At 55.6% G+C, this 20387-nt stretch overlaps 1 protein-coding gene across 1 annotated transcript; it reads left to right on the forward strand.

The window, feature by feature from the left end:
• Positions 1 to 1484: 1484 nt before the first annotated feature.
• LHX5 (LIM homeobox 5) lies at positions 1485 to 9793 on the forward strand. Its single transcript, XM_052655028.1, has 5 exons — positions 1485 to 1657; positions 3646 to 3869; positions 4500 to 4777; positions 5480 to 5645; positions 9426 to 9793. The coding sequence occupies exons 1-5, from the start codon at positions 1485 to 1487 to the stop codon at positions 9791 to 9793; spliced, it is 1209 nt and encodes a 402-aa protein (XP_052510988.1).
• Positions 9794 to 20387: the final 10594 nt, after the last annotated feature.

Genomic DNA, 20387 nt, shown 5'->3' on the forward strand with positions numbered 1-20387 from the left:
ACCCCATCGGCCCTCTTTTCTGGAGTGGGAAGGGAAAATCCCCACCTAGCTTGCCTGGCCTCCCTAACTTAGAGCATCCAGTTCAGTGGCTGGGTTGGTACTTTGGGAAAGAGGCATGTTTTTTTCCCTCCCCCACCAGAGTCACAGTTCCCCCTCCACATACACCTGCGAACACCCTCCCCCCAACACGCTCGGAGCCCCGTGGAACGGCACTTCCTACCTCCTATGAAGACTCGAACCTGCACACACAGCCGGGACGCCCAGCGCGTGCAAACAGCGCCCGCGCAATCTTCCAGCGTGCCGCCTTGGCCGCGCTACCCACTCACCGCGGCGCCCGGACTGGCTGACCCGGGATCCGGAAGGTGCCGCGAGGAGAGCGGAGACGCGGTGAACGCCACTTCTGAGCTGGCTTCGGGAAGACCGGTGCGCCCTGGATACCCCACTCCCCACATCGCCCCCGAGTCCCATGGCCAGCGCGGGGTCTCGGAGCGGGCCAGAGAACATGCCCCCCAACCTGGGCCTGGGCCTGTTCGGTCTTTCTCTCTCTCTCTTTTTCCATGAGAAAGGCCAGGCTCGTCCCCAGTCCCCATGTATGACAAAGGAAACCGGGGACGCCTCCCGGGAGCCCCGGGAACCTCTCTGTCGCAGCTCCAGGGCGCTGACCCCAGGGGCGCGCGGGTGGGAGAGTCCAAAACGGCGGGCTGGGCTGGGGAAGAGGAGGCAGACAGAGCGCGCGATCCTCGCCTTGAGCAACTTCTGCAAGTTCCGTGGATGGAGAAGGGGGCAGAGGTCCCCAACCTCCCCACTAGGCCTTGGAACCCTGACCCCCACCCCCAAATATGTGTGAGGCGAGAGAAGACAGGCAGTTTTCAGATCGCGCGGCCCTCCCAGCCCCCAGCCCCAAACTGGAAGGTAAATACTTACTTTGCCTCCGAACCAGGTACAAGCTAATACTCAACAATACTGATGCCTTGTTTTTTTTTGCTCTGTCCGGACCGCAACGCTGTAGCCAATTTAGATATGCTATAAATTTAAGAGGTTGCCATGGCCACCGCGAGCCCATTGGCCGCCGGGCCCCCTACGTGCCTCGCCACGTCACCAAATCTGAATAAGGATGCGCGAATTAGGCGGCGGCCAGACAAAGATGAGGATCGGGACCGCTTGAAAGTGGGGGAAAGTGCCGGCGCCTCCGCCACCGGGGAAAGCCGCTCGGCAGAGCCGAGGCCAGCAGCCACCCAAGATATACTGGGGCGCGCGGCCCGGGGCATGAGACTGTGAACGCCACCCGTCCCCACCCCACCGCGGGCAGCCTAGCGCCAGGCCCAGAAATCACCCGAGGACTTAACCGGCTGAGTCTTGGTTCGGACCAGACTCGCCCGGCGGCGGCCAAGAAGAGAGGCAGAGAACAGCGGCGGGGCCGGGGGCCCGAGGGCCGGGGGCCCAAAGGGAGGTCGAGGCGGCCCGAGCCGCCGGGGCGTGGGGCTATGATGGTGCACTGTGCCGGTTGCGAGCGGCCCATCCTCGATCGCTTTCTGCTGAACGTGCTGGACCGCGCGTGGCATATTAAATGCGTTCAGTGCTGCGAGTGTAAGACCAACCTCTCGGAGAAGTGCTTCTCACGCGAGGGCAAGCTCTACTGCAAAAATGACTTCTTCAGGTAAGTGGCCCGTGCTGCCTCTACTTGCTGCCCGCGCGCCCGCCCCGCGCGCGCTCCGTTGGGGCACCGGGGAACGGGAGAGACCCACCCCAGCCTCCCGGTCTCACCAACTTCAGTGCGGAGCCGGCTCTCCCAGCAAGGGCCGGAACCCAGGCGGAGTGAGAAGAACGCGGCTGGGCTGCTTCTAGCTGGCTTTTCCAGGCCGGCTTGGATAGGCAGTGGGGCAGAGAGAGGAAGCTCCCTGACTAACTTGCTCCGCACTCGTCTCTGCCTCTTCCTAGCCGGCACCACCCCAGGGTGGAAGCTTCCAGCCCGCTTCTGAGAGACTAAGGATTTTGGCGAAGTTAGGGACAGCAGAGGGCTTCTCCCACCAGGCAGAGTGCGGGCTGTCCAGAGGCTGGGCTCCAGGCAGGTAGGGTTCCCCGGGCCTTTCTGGACAAACAGAAACTTCCCAGCCAGAAAGGTCTCCTTTGGTGATGGGAAGGGAATCTTCTCCTCAATCCCCCCATCCACATCCCCCCACCATCAGCCCCAAACTCCTTGAACATTTTCTCTTCTGTTCAAAGTACAAACGAAATGAAGCTGGAATCAGGACCTGCAGGGTCTACCCTTGCTGCCCACTCGGGCCCTCAGGCAGATCACAGAGATCACTTCTCTAAGTCTCGGTTTCCCAGCTGAGAAATGTTGAGGGTTGGCCTGGAAGGCTGTGGGGGTTTTGGCCGCTAGGCCTGGCCCACTTCCCCACAGGCACCCAGAGTCGGCTTTGTGAGTGTGAATTCCAGGCGCAGAGGGAAGAGGGGGGCATGATTAACGCTGTGCAGAAAGGCTGCTCACCGGCCTGGTGGCTGGCACTGGGGAATTTGAATAGGAGAAAATGTCAGTCGCGCCTTTACACGTGTAAACTCCCCGGCCCCAGAGGCCCAAGGCCCCTCATGTGGTGCTTGCAAAGCACCTAATGATTTTTGATAAGGTGCATATGGCCAATTATGCTGCCGGATAAGGCCAAAAGTGACTTATGGCTTCTAATGCCCTCACTACATCAACGTCACCCAAATTCGCCCTGTTTAGAGACGTGGGTGTGAGTAGATGTGGGGCCCCAGAGTCCTGGGCCCTTGCCCTCTCTCTCCCTGCACCTCACCGCTCCCCCTTCTCCTCCCCCTTCCCTGTGCCGGTCTGCACCATCCATTTCAGGGGAGGCCGGCTGACTCCCAGCACTCCTAGAAGAAAGAAGAGGATCTAGACAGGGAACACAGAAAAGGAGGCATTGGAGAGATCCCGAGTTCTGGCCATGCAGGTTTAGGACTGCCTTCTGATCACATATCCTCCTCCCCTGCCTGCCAGGGCCTGGGATCTGGGGACCTGGAGGCCCAGTCCCTGCCTTCCAGAGCCCACAGGCCCCTGACCAGCTCCAGGGGGGCCCAGAGCAGGGCCTAGAAAGTCTACAGTGCTGGGAATCAGTAGAGGCTCTCTCTTTCCTGCTTAGGTTCAGCTCAGGAGAGGGTCCCCCTCGATGCTCCATTGCTAGGACCCACCAGCCAGGCTGACAGATCCTACCTGGATCTCAGCAGACTGTTAAGGATCCAGAAGGCAAAGCCAAGAAGTGGTCCCAACCTGGCCTGCCTGGCTTTAAAATCCTCCCTGACCTCGAGAGCAGAGTTTGCCTGGAGCATCCCGGGGAGAATCTGGTAGGGGTGGGGGTGGAGGAAGGGCACGACTTGGGGTGCTCTGGGCCTTCTCCTCGGCTGAAGGCTGCACCCATTGCCAGAAGCCCAGCAGGGTTCAAATGAGCCCGACCACCGAGGCACAGTCCAGGGCATTTTGTCTCCTGTCTGGCATTTCCGGCCAGGGAGGACAGGACTGGGATCTCCTGTTGACAGACGTGGAAATGCAGGCTTCTCAGAAGCCAGGGCCGGGCAGGAGGAGGTCAGGGCTTCGGGGAGGATGGGACACTGGGCTGGCCTCAGGTGACAGGCCGTGTCCATCTGCAGGCGCTTTGGCACTAAGTGTGCGGGCTGTGCGCAAGGCATCTCACCGAGCGACCTGGTTCGCAAGGCCCGCAGCAAAGTCTTCCACCTCAACTGCTTCACCTGCATGGTCTGCAACAAGCAGCTGTCCACCGGCGAGGAGCTCTACGTCATCGACGAGAACAAGTTCGTGTGCAAGGACGACTACCTGAGCTCCTCCAGCCTCAAGGAGGGCAGCCTCAACTCGGGTAGGAGGCCCTCACCCCTCCCCGGCCCAGGCCCAGGCCCCAGCGCCCTCCCCACTTTGCCCCGGGTTCAGAGCTCTCCACTCAAAGGTCAAGGCACACGGAGGGGCCGTGGGGGGCTGGCGAAGAGGGGCAGCGTTGGCAGCCAGCCTTTCAAGATACTTGCTGCACCTGCTCTTCCCCTGCCCTCCTTCAATTCTTGTCCAAGCGGTCCTCCTCCTCCAATTTGGAGCCGTGCAGTTTCCCCTTTCCGAGTCTTTTCAGCTCCTGCTAATTTCTAGCTGCATAGTGAGGACAGTAATTGAGGGAAGGAGAGGTGGGAAAAGAAGATCCCAGGCCAGGAGGGCGTCAGGACCCTCCTTGCGTCCGCTCTCCCGAGAGCGCGCCTCCCCCTGTCGCAAGCGCTGGCTGGGAAGTGCTGGGAGGGCTTGAGAAGGGCCCCTCGGAAGGCCGGGCCCCGCCTGGAGGGAGTGGGCGGGCGTCGGGCCCCTGGGGGAGGGGCTGCGGCAGGTTTGGGGTGGGAAACCGGCCGCGGTTGGTGGTGGCCCGGGCCGCCCGGAGCCCGCTACCCGACTGGAGAGGTCTCGGGCCGCCGCTGACGTCCGGTTCCCTTCCCGCTCCGTCCTCCCGCAGTGTCGTCCTGTACGGACCGCAGCTTGTCCCCGGACCTCCAGGATCCACTCCAGGACGATCCCAAGGAGACCGACAACTCGACGTCGTCGGACAAGGAAACGGCCAACAACGAGAACGAGGAGCAGAACTCGGGCACCAAGCGGCGCGGCCCGCGCACCACCATCAAAGCCAAGCAGCTGGAGACGCTCAAGGCCGCCTTCGCCGCCACGCCCAAGCCCACGCGCCACATCCGCGAGCAGCTGGCGCAGGAGACCGGCCTCAACATGCGCGTCATCCAGGTGCGGCCCGGGTCGGGCCACCGCTCCCAGCGCCGCTGCGTCCGCGAGCAGGGAAGCTCGGAGGCGTCTCGCGCACAGCCTCCTTGGCTAAGGGCGCGCCGAGTTCGGCGCAGGGGCAGCGGTGCGCCGGAGGTCGGGGCCCGCTGGTCACACTCCTAGCCGGAAGATCCAGCCTGGCCCTACTGTCTTCCAGCGGTGCCATCTTGGGCGGGTCACGTCACCTCTCTGATTCCCGCCCCTCGCCCCTTTCAAGGAAGGTTTTAAGCCTCGCTGGAGTACGGGTACCTTTCCCTTCCTCCCATCCTCTGGGCAGAGGAAGAGGCGCTGTTTGTTCTCCGTGTGTTCCCTCCGGGCGCCTGACGCGCGGGCAGACAGACAAACGGCCAGAGCCCGGCTGGGGGAGGCGAGGAGCCGAGACCAGCGCCTTGCTGGGCGGGAGGCCTTTATAAAGCCGTCACACTGCGGACGGGCCAAGGACCAGGAAGCCCAGCTCTTTATGAGTCGCCCCACGGGTCCGCGAAATCCTTCACCCTTGGCTGGTTCGCCGAGGCCCTTCTCCACCCCTCTGGTCTAATCCGGCCCGGCCCCCCCCGGCTCAGGGCATTCTTGGTGCGAAGGAGGCGCTAGGACCCAGCAGGGACGGCCCGGGCAGGGAAAGAAGGTGACCCAGATCAGAGCTCACGTGCCCCTTCTCTGTCCCAGGTGTGGTTCCAGAACCGACGGTCCAAAGAACGCCGGATGAAACAGCTGAGCGCCCTGGGCGCCCGGAGACACGCCTTCTTCCGGAGTCCGAGGCGCATGCGTCCGCTGGGCGGTCGCTTGGACGAGTCGGAGATGTTGGGGTCCACTCCGTATACCTACTACGGAGGTAAGCACCCCGCCTTGGACGTGGTGCCCCACACCTAGGTCAGTGCTGGTTGAGAGTGCAGGCCTGGATCCCTGCGATCTGGGGTGCCCGGGGACCCCTTCCTCCTTTCTACCCACGAAAAACATACAGAATCATGAACACACCTTAAGAGACACACATCAGCAGGGGCAGACCCACGCTCAGATACTTTCTGGACAGAAAATCAGACACATGCGTTCACTCACCCACAGCTTGATACCCACAGATAAATATGTGAGACAGGCAGTGACACACTCACCCACGCAGTGACACACTCACCCACACAGTGACACACTCACCCACGCAGGACGCACACGAGTTCAGAGACCACGGAGACCCACGTCTAGACACATGATCACCCACAACCAACACAGGTATACCCCACCCCCTGGGTATACTGACAGACACGCTGACACTCCAGGTCAAGCACTCAGCGTGTACCCCATCCCAGCCTGACACACAACCTTCTGCCGCCCTGGCCCACGGGCTGGCCTGGTGTATGTTGGCACCAGCCGGAAAACAGGCCCTGGCAGGCAGCACCAACAGTGCTGGAGGGGTCAGGGGTCCTCTGGGGTCACCCCCTCGCTATCTTTCAAGACAGCATCTCCTTTTCCGACCTCGGGGACCATGTACACAGCATCTGGACCATTTAGCCCAGATGCCTGGCAGTTGGGCAGGTTTTGCTGGACTAGGACTCTGGCCCACCCACCAGCTGCAAGAACACCAGGGTTCATCACGACTGGGGGTGGGGTGGGGTGAGGGCGTGGGGGAAAGCAAGAATTGAGCCAACCCAGTTATCCACTCTCCCATAGGGCTGCAGGGGCAAGGAGCCCAGCATGGCCCAGAAGAATTCCTCTGTTGCTGTTAGCACGCTCAGGCCTGGGTGCGCTCTCCTCTTAGTCGCCTCTTCCCTTTCTCCTTCTCTCTTCTGTCCTCCCTTCTCCCCTCTGCGTTCACTTCACTCTTCTGAGTGACCTCTCCCGACTCCCTCACCTCCTGTTTTGTGGAGACCCAGTTGCTCCAGGGCACTATTGGACTCACTCACCCGTCCTGCGCATCCCAGACTTGTGGGCTCAAGGAAGGCATCTCACCTTCTCTATTCCTGAGCCTCTGAATTTGGGGAGCCCCCAGGAATGTCTTTGCCTGAGAGGGATCTCTGTTCCACCCAGACTGGGGAAGGGGGTGGCCCTAGTAACCCAGATTGGTGAGAGGTGACTTCTTTTAGAAAAGTCAGCTGAGTGGCAGTGTGGAAGGGGAGGGCCAGGATCCCGGTGCCCAGGCAGACCCAGGAAGGAAAATAAGGGCACCCTCTACCAGCTTTGTTTTATCCACAGGCCTAGGAGGTTAGCTCTTCCGGCCCGGCCAGGGTCCCCGGAAACTGGGGGTGAAAAATGGTGATGTGCTTTTAGGGAAGAGACTGAGATGGCAGGGCAGGTACAGATGCCAAAGGGAGTCGGCCTAGTGGACTTGTCCTGGGGCGGCTACTCACCGACACTCTTCACCCATCTTTGCCTCCTTGCGCGCAAAATCTCCGCCCGCCGCGGGGAGGTTGGCGGGGCGGTACCAGTCCGGAATTTTTCCCCGCCTGGGTAATTAACCAAGGTTTCCCCCAGGACCAGCGTGCCTCCCACCAACCCGACCGCCTCTTCTAGCCCCCTGTCTGCTGGATAGGGTGGGGGCCTGGACACGCGGGGTCCCTCTTTCCCAGGAATGGGTTGGGGGGACGGCCGCGGACCCCGCAGCCCCAGGGAGGCAGCCCCGCCTAATCCGCGCTGGGAGATCCCGGCGGCGGCGGCGGCGGCGGCCGGCAGCGGGCGAGAAAGGGGCCGGGCGGCGGGGCCGGCGGCTCCCCGTGGGAGCGGGGACAAAGCCCCAGCTGCGGCTTTTGTGCCCTTTTCAGACGGCGTTTGTTCCAATTACCTCCGGCCCGGCCGCCATATGGGCGGAGGCGGTGCGCTCCGCGCGGGGGCCGAGGCCCTCGCTGGCTAGCCGGCTCGCTACGGACCGTGGCCGTCCCCCATCGCCGTCCCTTAGGGGCCCCAAATTCGCCGCTTCCAACCTTTCTCTTCACTTACGGGGAGAGTGGAATGAGCGGTTTTTAAAAAGTAATTGGCGACCGTTTTGGCTGTTGCCTAAACCGTCTCCAAGCCCGCCTCCAGACACTCCCCGTTTGGATTGATGTCAAGGAGGGTTTGGGGAGGGAAGGGGGCAGCCGGGGGAGTCCAGCACTCGCCCCGGCGACAGACCCCGGCCCTGAACAGGAGGCGTGGGTTTTTGCTGAAGAGACTCCGGCTTACGGACGCGCTGGTTTTCCCTCCGCCCAAAGCGGGTTATTGTCAAGGGGGCTCCTTTCGTGGGGTCCCACGCCCCACTCTTTCAGGGGACAACCCGAGGTGGAGGGAAAGAGGCTCTGTCCTCTGTTCGAAAGGGTTCAGGGAAGGGGGCTTTAGGAGGAGGTCACGGAATTGACTCAGAAACACTTTGTCGAGAATGGGCGGGCGTGTAATCTGGCGTCACTGCGCTCCCTGAATTTGTGGGCAAAATTCGAATTTGTGCATTTTTCCGCCGAGAGAACCAATAGCTATGACCAGATTGGTAAAAGGGCTGAATGTCCCCAAAATGCCCCAAAACTTTGGGAGTCTTGGCAACCCCACCCCGGCGGATACAGCTTTACCCCAAGGCGCAGGGATCTCTAGACGCGGCCCGGCGAGTGTTTTTTTTTTATCATCCCCCCCGGCTTCTTGGCCAGGTGAGGCCGAGGCAACCGATCGGAGGCCCGAGGGGGTGCAGCGCGGGGAAGGGGAGGGCTCTGAGGCCGCCTGGCATGGTCCGCGGCCAAGTTTCGGCGGCCGGGGCCGAACTCGCCAGCGCCACTGTGCTCGGGCTGCGCTTCTCCCAGGCTGGGTCGCCGCCCGATCGCAACCATTTCACCTTCAGTTCTCTTTCCGCCATCTCTGCCTCCCTGCCCTGCTCCTCTCCCGGGTCTCTCAGCTCCTGGGTCTCTCAGCCCCCGGGTCTCTGGCCCTCTGTCTGACTCATCTTTCGCGTCCCTGGACGCCTCTGTCTCTCCCCACCTTCCATCTTGTTCCTGGGTCTCTCCCCGGGTTTTTTTCTGCGTCTCTAACCACACAGCCGCCTCAGCTTTCCCTTTCCGGCTCCTGCACTATCTCTGTTTAACTTGAATAACCCCGGGTGTCTGTCCCAGCCGTGGGTTCAGTGACTGAATCTCTCTTCTTGCCTCCCCACGGACTCTGAGTCTGGGGTGTCTGCTCGCGTGCTGTCCTGCCGATCTCTCCCTGCCTCTTTGTCTGGTATTGTCCAGTGCCTCTCGCTCGCTAGCCAGCTCTAAGGCACTGTCTGGAACCCTCTGTCTCTTGCGCTTCCCCCGTGACCTCTGTCTCTCCGCCTCTGTGTCAGGGAACCTCTGATGTTGAAAGGTGTGTGTCCTTCATCGTCCCTGAGTCTCTCCCAGCTCCTGAGACTGTAGCCTTTGCGTCTCACTGGTTGTCTGTCTCCCCAGCACGAACTCGGAGTCTGGTCTTCCGCCCTCTGGCCTGCCTCTCCCTTGGTCTCCGCAGGCCTCTCCACGGGCGTGGTCCCCGTGAACGTCCTGTCCCGCCAGCCGCAGCCGCATCTGCACCTCTCTGCCCTTGGTCTCCCTGGGTCCCCTCCCCCGGATCTCCTCCCCCAGGCCCCGTGAGTCTTTCCTCAGCGACCTCCCCGCCTCTCACTCTCCCCTCTGCCGCCCTGTCCCCTCCGCAGACTACCAAGGAGACTACTACGCGCCGGGAGGCAACTATGACTTCTTTGCGCACGGCCCGCCGTCGCAGGCGCAGTCCCCGGCCGATTCGAGCTTTCTGGCCGCCTCGGGGCCCGGCTCAACGCCGCTGGGCGCGCTGGAGCCGCCGATCGCCGGCCCGCACGCCGCCGACAACCCCAGGTTCACCGACATGATCTCGCACCCGGACACGCCGAGCCCGGAGCCGGGCCTGCCCGGCTCGCTGCACCCCATGCCGGGCGAGGTGTTCAGCGGCGGCCCTAGCCCCCCCTTCCCCATGAGCGGCACCAGCGGCTACAGCGGACCCCTGTCGCACCCCAACCCTGAGCTCAACGAGGCCGCCGTATGGTAAGGCCACCGGGCCGGGCCACCCCCCCGCGCTTGGCCCCGGGGACCCGCCCGGCCGGCCCCCGCCCCCGCCCCCCAACTTCACCCCGGACGCAGCCTCCCTAAACCAAAACGCCCAACGTTGACACAGCTCGCTCTCTCCCGAGTCCGAACTCAACCGGCAGCTGCTTCTCGGCTGGGCGCGAAGGAGGAGGACCGACCCCGCCCCCCATCTCCATCCACCCACCGCGGCCTCTCCGGGAACCCCCTGCCAGCGTGTCCCGGCAGCTGCGAGCGATTTCTTGGGACCAAAGTGTTAACTCCGAAGGGTCAAGAGATTTCAAGCACGCTCTAGGCTTCCCCCGATCTCTCCCCCAACCCACACACCACCTCTTTGGACCAAGAGAAGGCTGAAGCCAAGGGATGGAGACGATTTCTTTTTTCCCCCCTCCCTGGAATCCGACTGGCATTTTGTAATCGTATTTCTCACTCTGCTTTCCCGTCTTTAAAAAAAAAAAGATAAGAAAAAGGGAGATTGAAAGGAGTGAGGAAAGGGAGCAGAATGAGTTAGAAGATGGAGAGAGAGCCAGCAGAGAGATGGAGACTGAGAAACATGTTTGAATGGGGTGCGGGTAGGGTTGGGGGGGTCATTGGAAGACAGCTCCACCTGTGCGTTCGCGCCCCCTGGTGGTCAACCTCGATGATCACGGTCAGCTTTTCTAGGAAGAGATGGGAACCGTCCGGACATGGCCAGCCCAGGGCCAGACCCCCATCTCTTCCTTCCTTTGACATTTATTTTGAACCCGGGGGTCCAGGCCAGATTCAAACACTTGCCCATCCTGGGCTCCCGCTTGGGCAAGGCGCCAAGATTTCTGGGCTCTGGCCCACAGACCACCCTCCGTGCCCAGATCCTTGGAGGCTGGGCGGTCAGGATGTACAGTATTATACTTTTTTGGAAGTTGAACGCTTCTAGTTTCCTTATTTTGTATAAAGAAGAAACAAATAAAGTATGTTTTTGTGTTTACTGTTTATTTATTGTACACTAGTTATCTGGGGTTGGACATTTTTATATTTTTAAGAGGAGGGTGGGCAGAGTTGGGGAGGGGAGCCAGAAAGAGGTTTACCTAAAAAAAAAAAAAGTGAAAAAAAAAAACCACCGAAAAAATCAACTTTTTTAAAAAGATTAATAAAAAATTCTTTTTTCCCTCCATGCTGTGTGGTTTTCTTTTTTTTTTTTTTTTCCTTTTTGCCTCTGTCTTCAGTCACTCTGAATCAATGGAACTATTCTGGTTCTTGTTTCTGACATAAAACAGACTTGATGGATGCAAAGACCTCTCATCTAGCAGGGTGATGGGAGGGGTTCTTTTGGCAGCTAACAGGTAAGGAAGATGCCTGCCATTTTTTTTTTTTTTTTTGACAGCTACAATGTACCAATAGTATCTCCCCCAGTTTTATGTAATACCCTAATCTAACACAAGCCAGCCTGGCACATAGTAGGCCTTCAAAATATTTGATGACTGAATGGATGTGCGACTTGTTTATCACCAGAGCAATTAGAGCTTCACTCATTACTCCTCTGGGTAATTTCAGATGGCAAAAACATAACCAAACAGACAAAAAGCAGGTTGGGACCTGCCAGGCAGTCCAGTGGTTAAGACTCCACATCTCCACTTCAGGGGTTGTAGGTGCGATCCCTGGTCAGAGAACTAAGATCCCACATGCCTAGTGGCGCAGACAGAAAAAAAAAAAAAGCAGGCTGGTAGGTCCAGTGCTGCAAGGCTGTGTTAGGACCGAAATGCCCGCAGGGAGAACAAGGCTGCTCATCCTGCAATTCTTAACACAGTGCCTGCTTGGATCCTTTGGTAAATCGGCATGGTGGAAGGGAGTTCTTGAGGAGATTTAACGGGTCTGAGGCAAGTCCCTCCCTTTCTCTGCCTCAGTTTCCCTACTTTCAAAAGTGGGGACTAGAGGGAGCCCTTTCTATGACTTCATTCTTTTGCAGCTCAAACACTGTAGGATGAGAAAAACAGATGAGGAGAGAGAATAGATGGAAGAGGGTCCTGCATTTGGACGTCTTTTCTCCCAAGCTTAGGGTGGGGGAGGGGCTTACCCATTTTAGCAGCAGCAGGAAAAGGAGGGGGACTGGGAGCTGGTGGGGAGTGAACCACCAGGGGATGGACACATGCTAAGAGCCCTCCTCGACACTCCTTTCACGCGGACATCACAAGAATAATTAGAGGCGACCTGACTTTTCCTTTTCTTTCCTTATAGCACATTTGTCTTTATCAGACAAATGCTACTTGCTTGTGGTGGAAAATCTAGAAAATGCAGATAAGCAGAAGAAAGAAAAGATAATCCCCCGGAATCTCAAGTAAACGAGTTGATACGTTTCTTTCCAGATTTTTTTGTTTTTTGTTTTTCCTTTTCATTTTGAGACTAGAGCTCATGCACATAGACACAGAGCCCTTGGCATGCTCATGACTCCAGGAGCACCAGGCGTCTGGGAGAGGCCCACTCTCGAATGACCCTGGGGTGGCCCCATTAAGGTCTCAGAGGGCGGCTCCAGAGACCAGAGTCCAGGGGGGATGTGATCTCTGGGGTCATGATCAGGACTTACTTGAGGCTGATTCCCCCGGGCTCTAGCTCTGAGTGTTGGTGTGTCAGGAGGGTTGGGAGCAGAGGTCACCTAGGAGTGGGATAAGGGTAAAACAGAACAAGGGCCCTGGGCTCCAGGAGACTGGCTGGCTGGTCACTGTATCACCTTTCTGAGCCTCAGTATGCCTACCATGAAATGGGCTCACAATGGCATTTCATCCACGTTAGAGAGATGCAATTTATCCTGTGGCCAAGGTTTTGGAAGTCTAAGTCTTGGGTTCAATCCTCACTCCCATCCTCTGCCAACACACACACACACACACACACACACGCATGCGTGCACACACACACACACACACACATACACACCAGCTTCCTTGAATGATGAATGACAAGGGGAGAAAAGGAGATCCTTGTCAAAATCAACTCAAATCCACCTCCACTTCCATAAGCTCATTTCAGCTCCCCTAGTGCCTGCAGGGCCCAGGGGCTCTGGGAGGAGAAATCCCACCCCCACCCCACTCCTGGCAGTGACCCTGCAGGTGTCATAGTCATGGTCTTGGGTGCACTTAACTTGGGAGGTGGTTCCTAAGGAAGGTTAGGTGGAGAAGGAAGAGAGCTATGGGGGGACATTTGTCCCTAGACACCCACAACCATTGTCTCAAAGTGTGATCAGAGGACTATGCTTCGTAAAAATGAATGTCCCTGCCCCGTCCTCCAGCCCATGGCTGGAACTGCTCTCTGGCGTGGTACCCAAGGTGTTTCACATTTGTTAAGCTCCCCAGTCGCTTCCAAGTCTCCCAAACGTGCAGGACATCTGCCTGAAAAAGACTGATCTGGAGCCTAATTTGATCTTCCACCCCTTTCAGGATGAGTGTTGTTATCCCCATTCTACAGATGAGGAGACTGAGGCTCAAGAAGTGACATGAGCTGCTGGGGGTCACACAGACGTGCAGTAGCAGAGCCGAGTTTTGAATTAAGAACTGCTCCCGAAGCCTACCTTGTCCCTGGACCCAGGACACTGCCTGGCGCAGGTAAGACCTCACTCTCTGTCTAGCAACTACATGAATGAATGAATGAAATGAAATGAACGCGTGCCAGCTGCCCTAAAAGGAGATTCAAGAAAGACTAATGAATGCTAATTCCTACCGGTAGCAACCTCACTGGATTTCGTTTAAAACCCCTTGCGGGGTTAAACAAAATCAACCAGAAGAGCAAAGGGCACGATGAAAATTACCAAGGTCAAAAGACAGAGGACTTCCAGCTTCCCCATGTTTGCCCTTGTTCCTTTCTCTCTCCCTCCCTCCCCATCCCTTTCCTCCTGCATTAATGTATCCGTTCATCTCCTCTATCTCTTCATCGCCTGTATTTATTATCATTTAAAAATAAAAGATCTCCAAGGGCGGGGGGGGGGGAAACCCCTCTGAGCTGAGCAGGTAAGGAGGTGAGCCAGCCCCTGCCTGTGCCCTCCAGCTCTGGGAAAAGGGGACCGTAATGTTTCCCTCACTGCCCCGAGGCTGTAATTCTGGCCAACACTGGACAGTGAACCCACATGTATTCCAGCCCCTGGTGTGCATGTTCTCCCCCGTTTCTGTCCTCCAGCCCCAAAATGAACACCCCACGGAGCTGGAGCATGAGATCTGACCCACTGTGCTTAGGACTAATATTTAAAATGCAGAATGGCTGTGGAGGGCTCCTGCTCCCAAGCCTTGTCATGCAGTAAAAAGATATAAACAGAATAAATTACCTCTCCAGCTCGGATTATGAGAATACCCATCTCCTGACCAGAATTTTAAGTCCTGCCTCCCTCGTCGCGCTGCACCCGGCTGATTTATGGAAACCCAAGCACTTCTCTGCATATTTCTCCTGTTCAGCCAAGTGACCGAGTTTACCCTTCCTATGCCATTAGCGTTATTAACACCTGGGCAACCGATCATTGCAAATGGGCCATTTCTGTGATGAACGGAAACCTCTCCCACGGCTTCTCTGGGGCCTCGCCGCCTCTGGCCTCCTCTTTCTGCATTGCATGCCAGGGCTGGGGACCCACCCCAGCACCTGCTGATGGGCTCCAGGGGGCACTTTGGGGAGGAAACCTCTCACCCCGGCAGGTGTCCATGGCTTTCAGGCAAGCGCGCAGGAAATGGCACCATGACTTGCTTTTTATGCCTCAGAGAATGTTCCAGATGAGGGCAATGCCCCCCGCAACTGAGCAGGGAAAGAAACTGAGGCTCAGAGATGGCGAGAGACTAGCCTGAGTTCCCATCAAGAGTTTATGGCAGAGCTGGGACCTGAATTCAAATCTTCTAGCCCCATGTTACTCAAAGTGTGGTCCGCGGACCAGCAGCAGCAGCAGCACCTGGGAGCTGCGTGGAAACGCGGCCTCTCAGGCCCCACCCCAGAACTTCAGAACCAGAGAGGGCACAAGCCCCGGGACACTGGGGCACGTGTTCAGTTTTTTGAAGCATTCACTTAGAATCACCAGATTCTCCATGATCCCTTTTTCACTGGAGGAAAACCTGATGGTATACATTCTCTTTGCTCAGAAGCAGCAAAGACTCCACTTCCACACTCATACTCAGTGAAGATGAAGCAGCTGGTCAAACCAGCGTCGCCCACGGGAACACGCGGAGCAGTCTGTTTACTGCTTTCTGCGTTATAACCTCTCAGCCCATGTTGTGTCTGTGTCTCCATCCCCAGGCTGTTAGCAACCTGAGACCAGGAAGTGTGTGTGATTGATTCCAGGCACGCAGCCTCTCTGAGCCTTAGTTTTGCCATCTATAAAAAGGGCACAATAAGATCTAACTTCATGGGACTGCCTTGGCAGTCTAATGGTTAAGACTCTGTGCTTCCAATGCAGTGTGCAGGGGTTAGATCCCTGGTTAGGGAAGATCCCACATGATGCAAGGCACGGCTTAAAAAAAAATGATATGACGTTGAGTCATCACAAGGGTTTTCCAATAATAAAATAATAATAAAAAATAAAGAAAAGAACTTTCCAAAGGTTTCCAAAACTATTTTGAGAATTGTGGAACAAGTACAAATTTCCAGAGGAACTCTCTCAAGGACAACACAATTTTTAAAAATAAATTATATGTGCTTGTGTTCAATCGCATCCAACTCTTTGCACCCCCATGGGCTGTAGCCCGCCAGGCTCCTCTGTTCATGGGATTTCCGAGGCAAGGATCCTGGAGTGGGTTGCCATTTCCTTCTCCAGGGGATCTTCCCCACCCAGGGATGGAACCCGCGTCTCCTACGTCTTCTGCATTGCCAGGAGGCTTCTTTACCACTGAGCCACCTGCAAAGCCCATACGGAATATTATTCAGCCATAGAAAGGAATGAAGCGCTGCTACATGCCAACACATGGGTGAGCCTCGAAAACAAGGTGCTAAGTCAAAGAAGCCATTCACAAAACCCCACGTATTGTCTGATTCCTTTTATACCAAATGTCCAGGACAAGTAAACTGTAGGGACAGAAAGTGGACTGGTGATTGCCAGGGGTTGGACAGATTAGAGGTATGGACAGTGACTACTTCGTGGGGACAGGGTGTCCTTTTGGGGTGACAAAAAAAATCTCTTGGAATGGGGTGGAGGAGGTGCTTTCACAACATTGTGAAGGGAACAAATGCCTCTGAATTGTTCACTTTAAACGGGTTAGTTTTATGTTATGGTTCATCTCATGTTAAAAGTATGTGGGGGAAAGAACACCATTTATCTGGGCACCTACAAAACATGCCAACCTCACTGAAAAAGAAATTCTGGAAGCTGGGACTTCCCTGGTGGCCCAGTGGCTAAGACTCTGCACTCCCAAAGCAGGCGGCCCAGGTTCGATCCCTGGTCGGGGAACTAGATCCTGCATGCCACACGAAGAACTGGCATAGCCAGATAACATTTACAAAAAAAAAAAAGAAATCCCGTTGCCCAGCAGAGAACTTGGGAACCTGTGCTCACACCTGCTGCAGGTGCTCAGGCAGTAGCCGCTTCTCACCAGCAGAAATTGGAGGATGAAGACTTTGCCTCCCAGGCCTTTTGGGGGTCCCTGTGATCAAAACCACTATCACTGTGGGATGCTGCCACACTATTATTTCACCAACAGGACACCGACCCACAGGAGGAACTGGTGCCTGATGCCTCCAGAGTAACTCACTGCCTTTTCAGTTATTTTTCAGCCCTTCTGATTGTTTGAGAGCGAATCTCTGGTGCTAGCTTGCTTATGCTGGCTGGCTTGGAGTCTCAGCACAACAGAAGCTGGCTGCGAGGTAATGGCATCATTTTGTTTTTCCTTTTATTTATTGCGACATAGATCTAATTCCAGGAAGCGATACTGTTTCTCCATTTAGAGTAGTGATAACATTCTCTTTCTAAACAGCGTTTAAGGTTTCAAGAAGCATGTGAATTAGGTAATAGTAAAGGTGATGCATAGGTCCAGCACAACCCTCACTGGCAATATGGGTTTGGGGATGATATTTCAGGAATGTGTGCATTCAGAGAGAAGCGATCCCTACAGACCCATTCCAGGTCACTGGAGACTTCTCCCTTCTTATTTCTTTAATTGCTTATCAATTTTTTTTTTGGCTGCATCGCGAGGCATGTGGGATCTTAGTTCCCTAACCAGGGATCAAATCTGTGCCTGCTGCAGTGGAAGCCCAGAGTCTTAACCATTCAGCCCCATGTGATTTTCAGTTTGGGACGAGTTTTGATGTGGCTGTGCTGTGTGACTATGATCTGATTACTCACCCTCTCTGGACCTCAGCCTCCTTATCTGGAAAATGGGGGTGGGAAGTGGAACGAAGCCCCTGAAGTCAATTTGTCCAGATGTCTGGAAGGCAGACTACCTGCCTCCCTGTATCTTCTTTTCATTCATTCATTCAGTTATCAGAAAATATATGTTGAAATAACATGCCCTGGGCACCCTTCTGGGCCCTGGGTTACAGATGTGAATAAGATAGATTTGCTACCAGCCCTCACTGAGCTGACATTTTACTGGGGGAGACGGACAGTAACCAGGGGAAAATAATTGGTAGTTTCGAATAGTGGTAGGAAAAGAGGGTGGTGAGACTGAGAATAACTGGCTATGAAAACAGGCAGTCAGAAGGCTTCCCTGGCGGTCCAGCGGTTAAGACTCCACACTTTCAATGCAGGGGGCATGGGTTCGATCCCTGTTTGGAGAAATAAGATCCTACATGCTGCATGGGAGAAAAAAGAGTTAACATTGCATTTGATGAAAATTAAAAATAATAATAATAATCTTTTAAAAGGCAGTCAGGCCAGGTTTGGTTGAGACAAGCAGGGTACTTGGGTGAAAATGTAGTGAGGATGCAGACCCAAAACTCAGGAATCAAGATAAATAGTATTTCCATATGATATTTTGAAAACTCAAAACTAATGCAAAACAATCCATAATGAACAGAATGGCAACCTTTTAAGTAAAGACAGGGTCTGACAGATCTGTCATCCGGGTGAGGTGAGATGGCCAAGTGCAACGTGAGATCCTGTCTTTATGTAAAAATGTCGCTATTTTATTCAGCAGGAATGTGTTTTACATGTATTTTTCATTTTAGAGTTGTTTGATTACAATCTTTTTTCTTATTTCTGAGCGGTTTTTCCTGTTTTTAAAATTTAAGTTTTGTGGCACCCGTTACATTTTGCTCCAAAAGTTAGTGCCTCCCTCGCCTTGCCCTCGTCCTGGCCCCGAGTGTCAGGAGATGGGTCGGGAGGGCCCCCCAGAGGAGGTGATGCCAGAGTCCAGAATGAGAAGTTGCCGACTTGGCTGAGATCTGAAGAGTGTGACAGGTAAGGGGAAGAACACAGACAGTAACCCTGCGACAGGATCAAGCTTGGTGAGTTCTAGAAAGAGAAAAAGCTGCAGTTTGCTGAGTCTAGGGGAGAGACCTCAAAAGTCTGCAAAACCAGATGATACAGGGCCCGGTGTGCCTAGGTGAGGGGTCAGCCCTTTATCTGAAACGCAGCCAGGGGTAGGGAAGAGTTTCAACAGCAGGAGCAAGACTCTGCCTTGGGCCTAAGACTATTCTGGGGACTTCCTTGGTGGCCCAGTGGTGAAGAATCGCCTCCCAATGCAGGGGACACAGGTTCAATCCCTGGTCAGAAAGCTAAGATCCCAGATACCGCAGAGCAACTAAGCCCACGTGCCGCAACTACTGAGCCTGTGTGCCCAAACTAGGGACGCCTGCTCATTGCAATGAAGACCCAGCACAGCCAAAAAAAAAAAATTTTTTTTTAATTTTTAAAGACTATCCTGGCTGCTAGTGTGGAATAGACTGGGGATGGGAGTCAGGGCAGCCTCAAGACTGGCAGCAGGCAGGACAGTGGGGAGGGTGCTAGTCACCAGGCAAGTGACAAGCCCAGCTTCAGCCCTCTGTGTTGGCTGCTGCATGTCATCTCCTTGGAAGGGATGCTTTTCTTCTTCACTTCGCAGGAGAAGAATTTTGAGGCCAGAGAGGTTAATTCATCTGCCCCGGGGTCCTAGCTTCTAAGAGGCGGAGGTGGGTTTTGAACCCAGGTCTTCAAATATCCGCCTCAGAAGAAAGGGCTAAGTCTTGTAACTTCAGACAAGCCTCAGTTTCCCTCACATATAACGTGGGACGAATTACAGCACCGAATTCTTGGGGTGGAGGCGTCCAGGAAATTGAAAAACCAAGCGCTCAGTAACTTTTACCTTAAAAAGAGGGAAAAAAAAATCTTTCCCACCACCTTCTCTCCCCCACCCCCTTCTCTCTTCCTCTCTCTGTTGGTTCGCCCCTAAAAGGAGAAACTTTGGTATTTGTTCTTCAAACATTTATTTTTTAGGGTTTTCTTTTTTGGAAGGGGAAGTATTGGTGAAGGTAATCAGTTTTCAGACTTAAGATAAAAAATCGCAGCAAAGGGTCGACTTGACTCTTTATAATTAATGGGGCGGCTTGTAATAGGATTCTCCTGCCTGTGGCGCTCCCAGGAAACACCTTTTTACATAAGATATTGCCCACACCGGAGTGGCAGCGGAGTGATTTATGGGGTTCCTTGCTCCAGAAAACCTCTCCTGGGGTTGCCCAGCCAGTGGAATTTATCAGGGAATTTGGAAGCCAGGCAAGAAACCTGCCCGTGACATTTTTGGTGGAGTTTAAAAAGCACAAACATTGGGGAAGGGAGAAGCCAATGGGACAGGGCCAGGGAAAGAGGGCCCACTGAGGTTGGGTTTTCCACCAGCAGAGCCTGAGATGGGAGTTCCTGGCACGTGATATATCAAGGGAGCCCTCAGAGGAAAAGCAGGGCAGGGGGCGGGAGGTAAACAGGAGGAGAGGAGGGCGCCAGTGGAGTCAGGGCTCAGCCAGATCGCAGGAGGCTCTCAGCTCTGTGGATGGGACCACAGAGATGCTCTTACCTTGAGGTTGCAAGAGGGGCTGGCTTTTCTAGCCCCCCCCCCCCCCCCGACACCTCTCTGGACACAGAGCCTCCCATCAGCCGTTCCTGGGATACAGGGCAGCTGTCGGCCCCCAGCAACCATCACTCCCACCATGAGCCGCTTCCATCTTTCCATGCCCCTGCCATGCCTGGGGTCGGCTCTGGGTTGGCTCTGCAGCCCTAGACCAACACAGAAAATCTGCTCTCGGGACCCTCATCGTAGGCTCCCCAGGAGAGCAGAGGCAATGGCAAGAGTCTCTCAGCCCCGGTGCCCATCCTGCTGGATCAGGTCATAACAACCATCACCTTGGCTTCAACCATCCATGCCCCTCTCTCTCCATGTCCCCACCCTGCCCTTGGCATTCCTTGGGTGTCAACCAGGAAGGGCCACACACCAAGGTAATGGATGCGTGTTATCTAGACAGGGTCAACAGACCCCTCGGCATCTTATCTCCAGCTTGCCGAGACCAGGAGAGGAGTAAACAGCAGCTGACAAGTCTCCCAAGGGTGCAGCCAAGGACAGGAGCCCGACTGGGAGTCAGAGCACCTGGAATGGAGACGGGCCCTGCCAACTCACCTGGGTGTGGAGATGGTCTCTGTATACTTACAGCTGATTCAGGTTGTTGTG

Source organism: Budorcas taxicolor, chromosome 17 (assembly GCF_023091745.1).
Source record: "Budorcas taxicolor isolate Tak-1 chromosome 17, Takin1.1, whole genome shotgun sequence".
NCBI lineage: Eukaryota > Metazoa > Chordata > Mammalia > Artiodactyla > Bovidae > Budorcas > Budorcas taxicolor.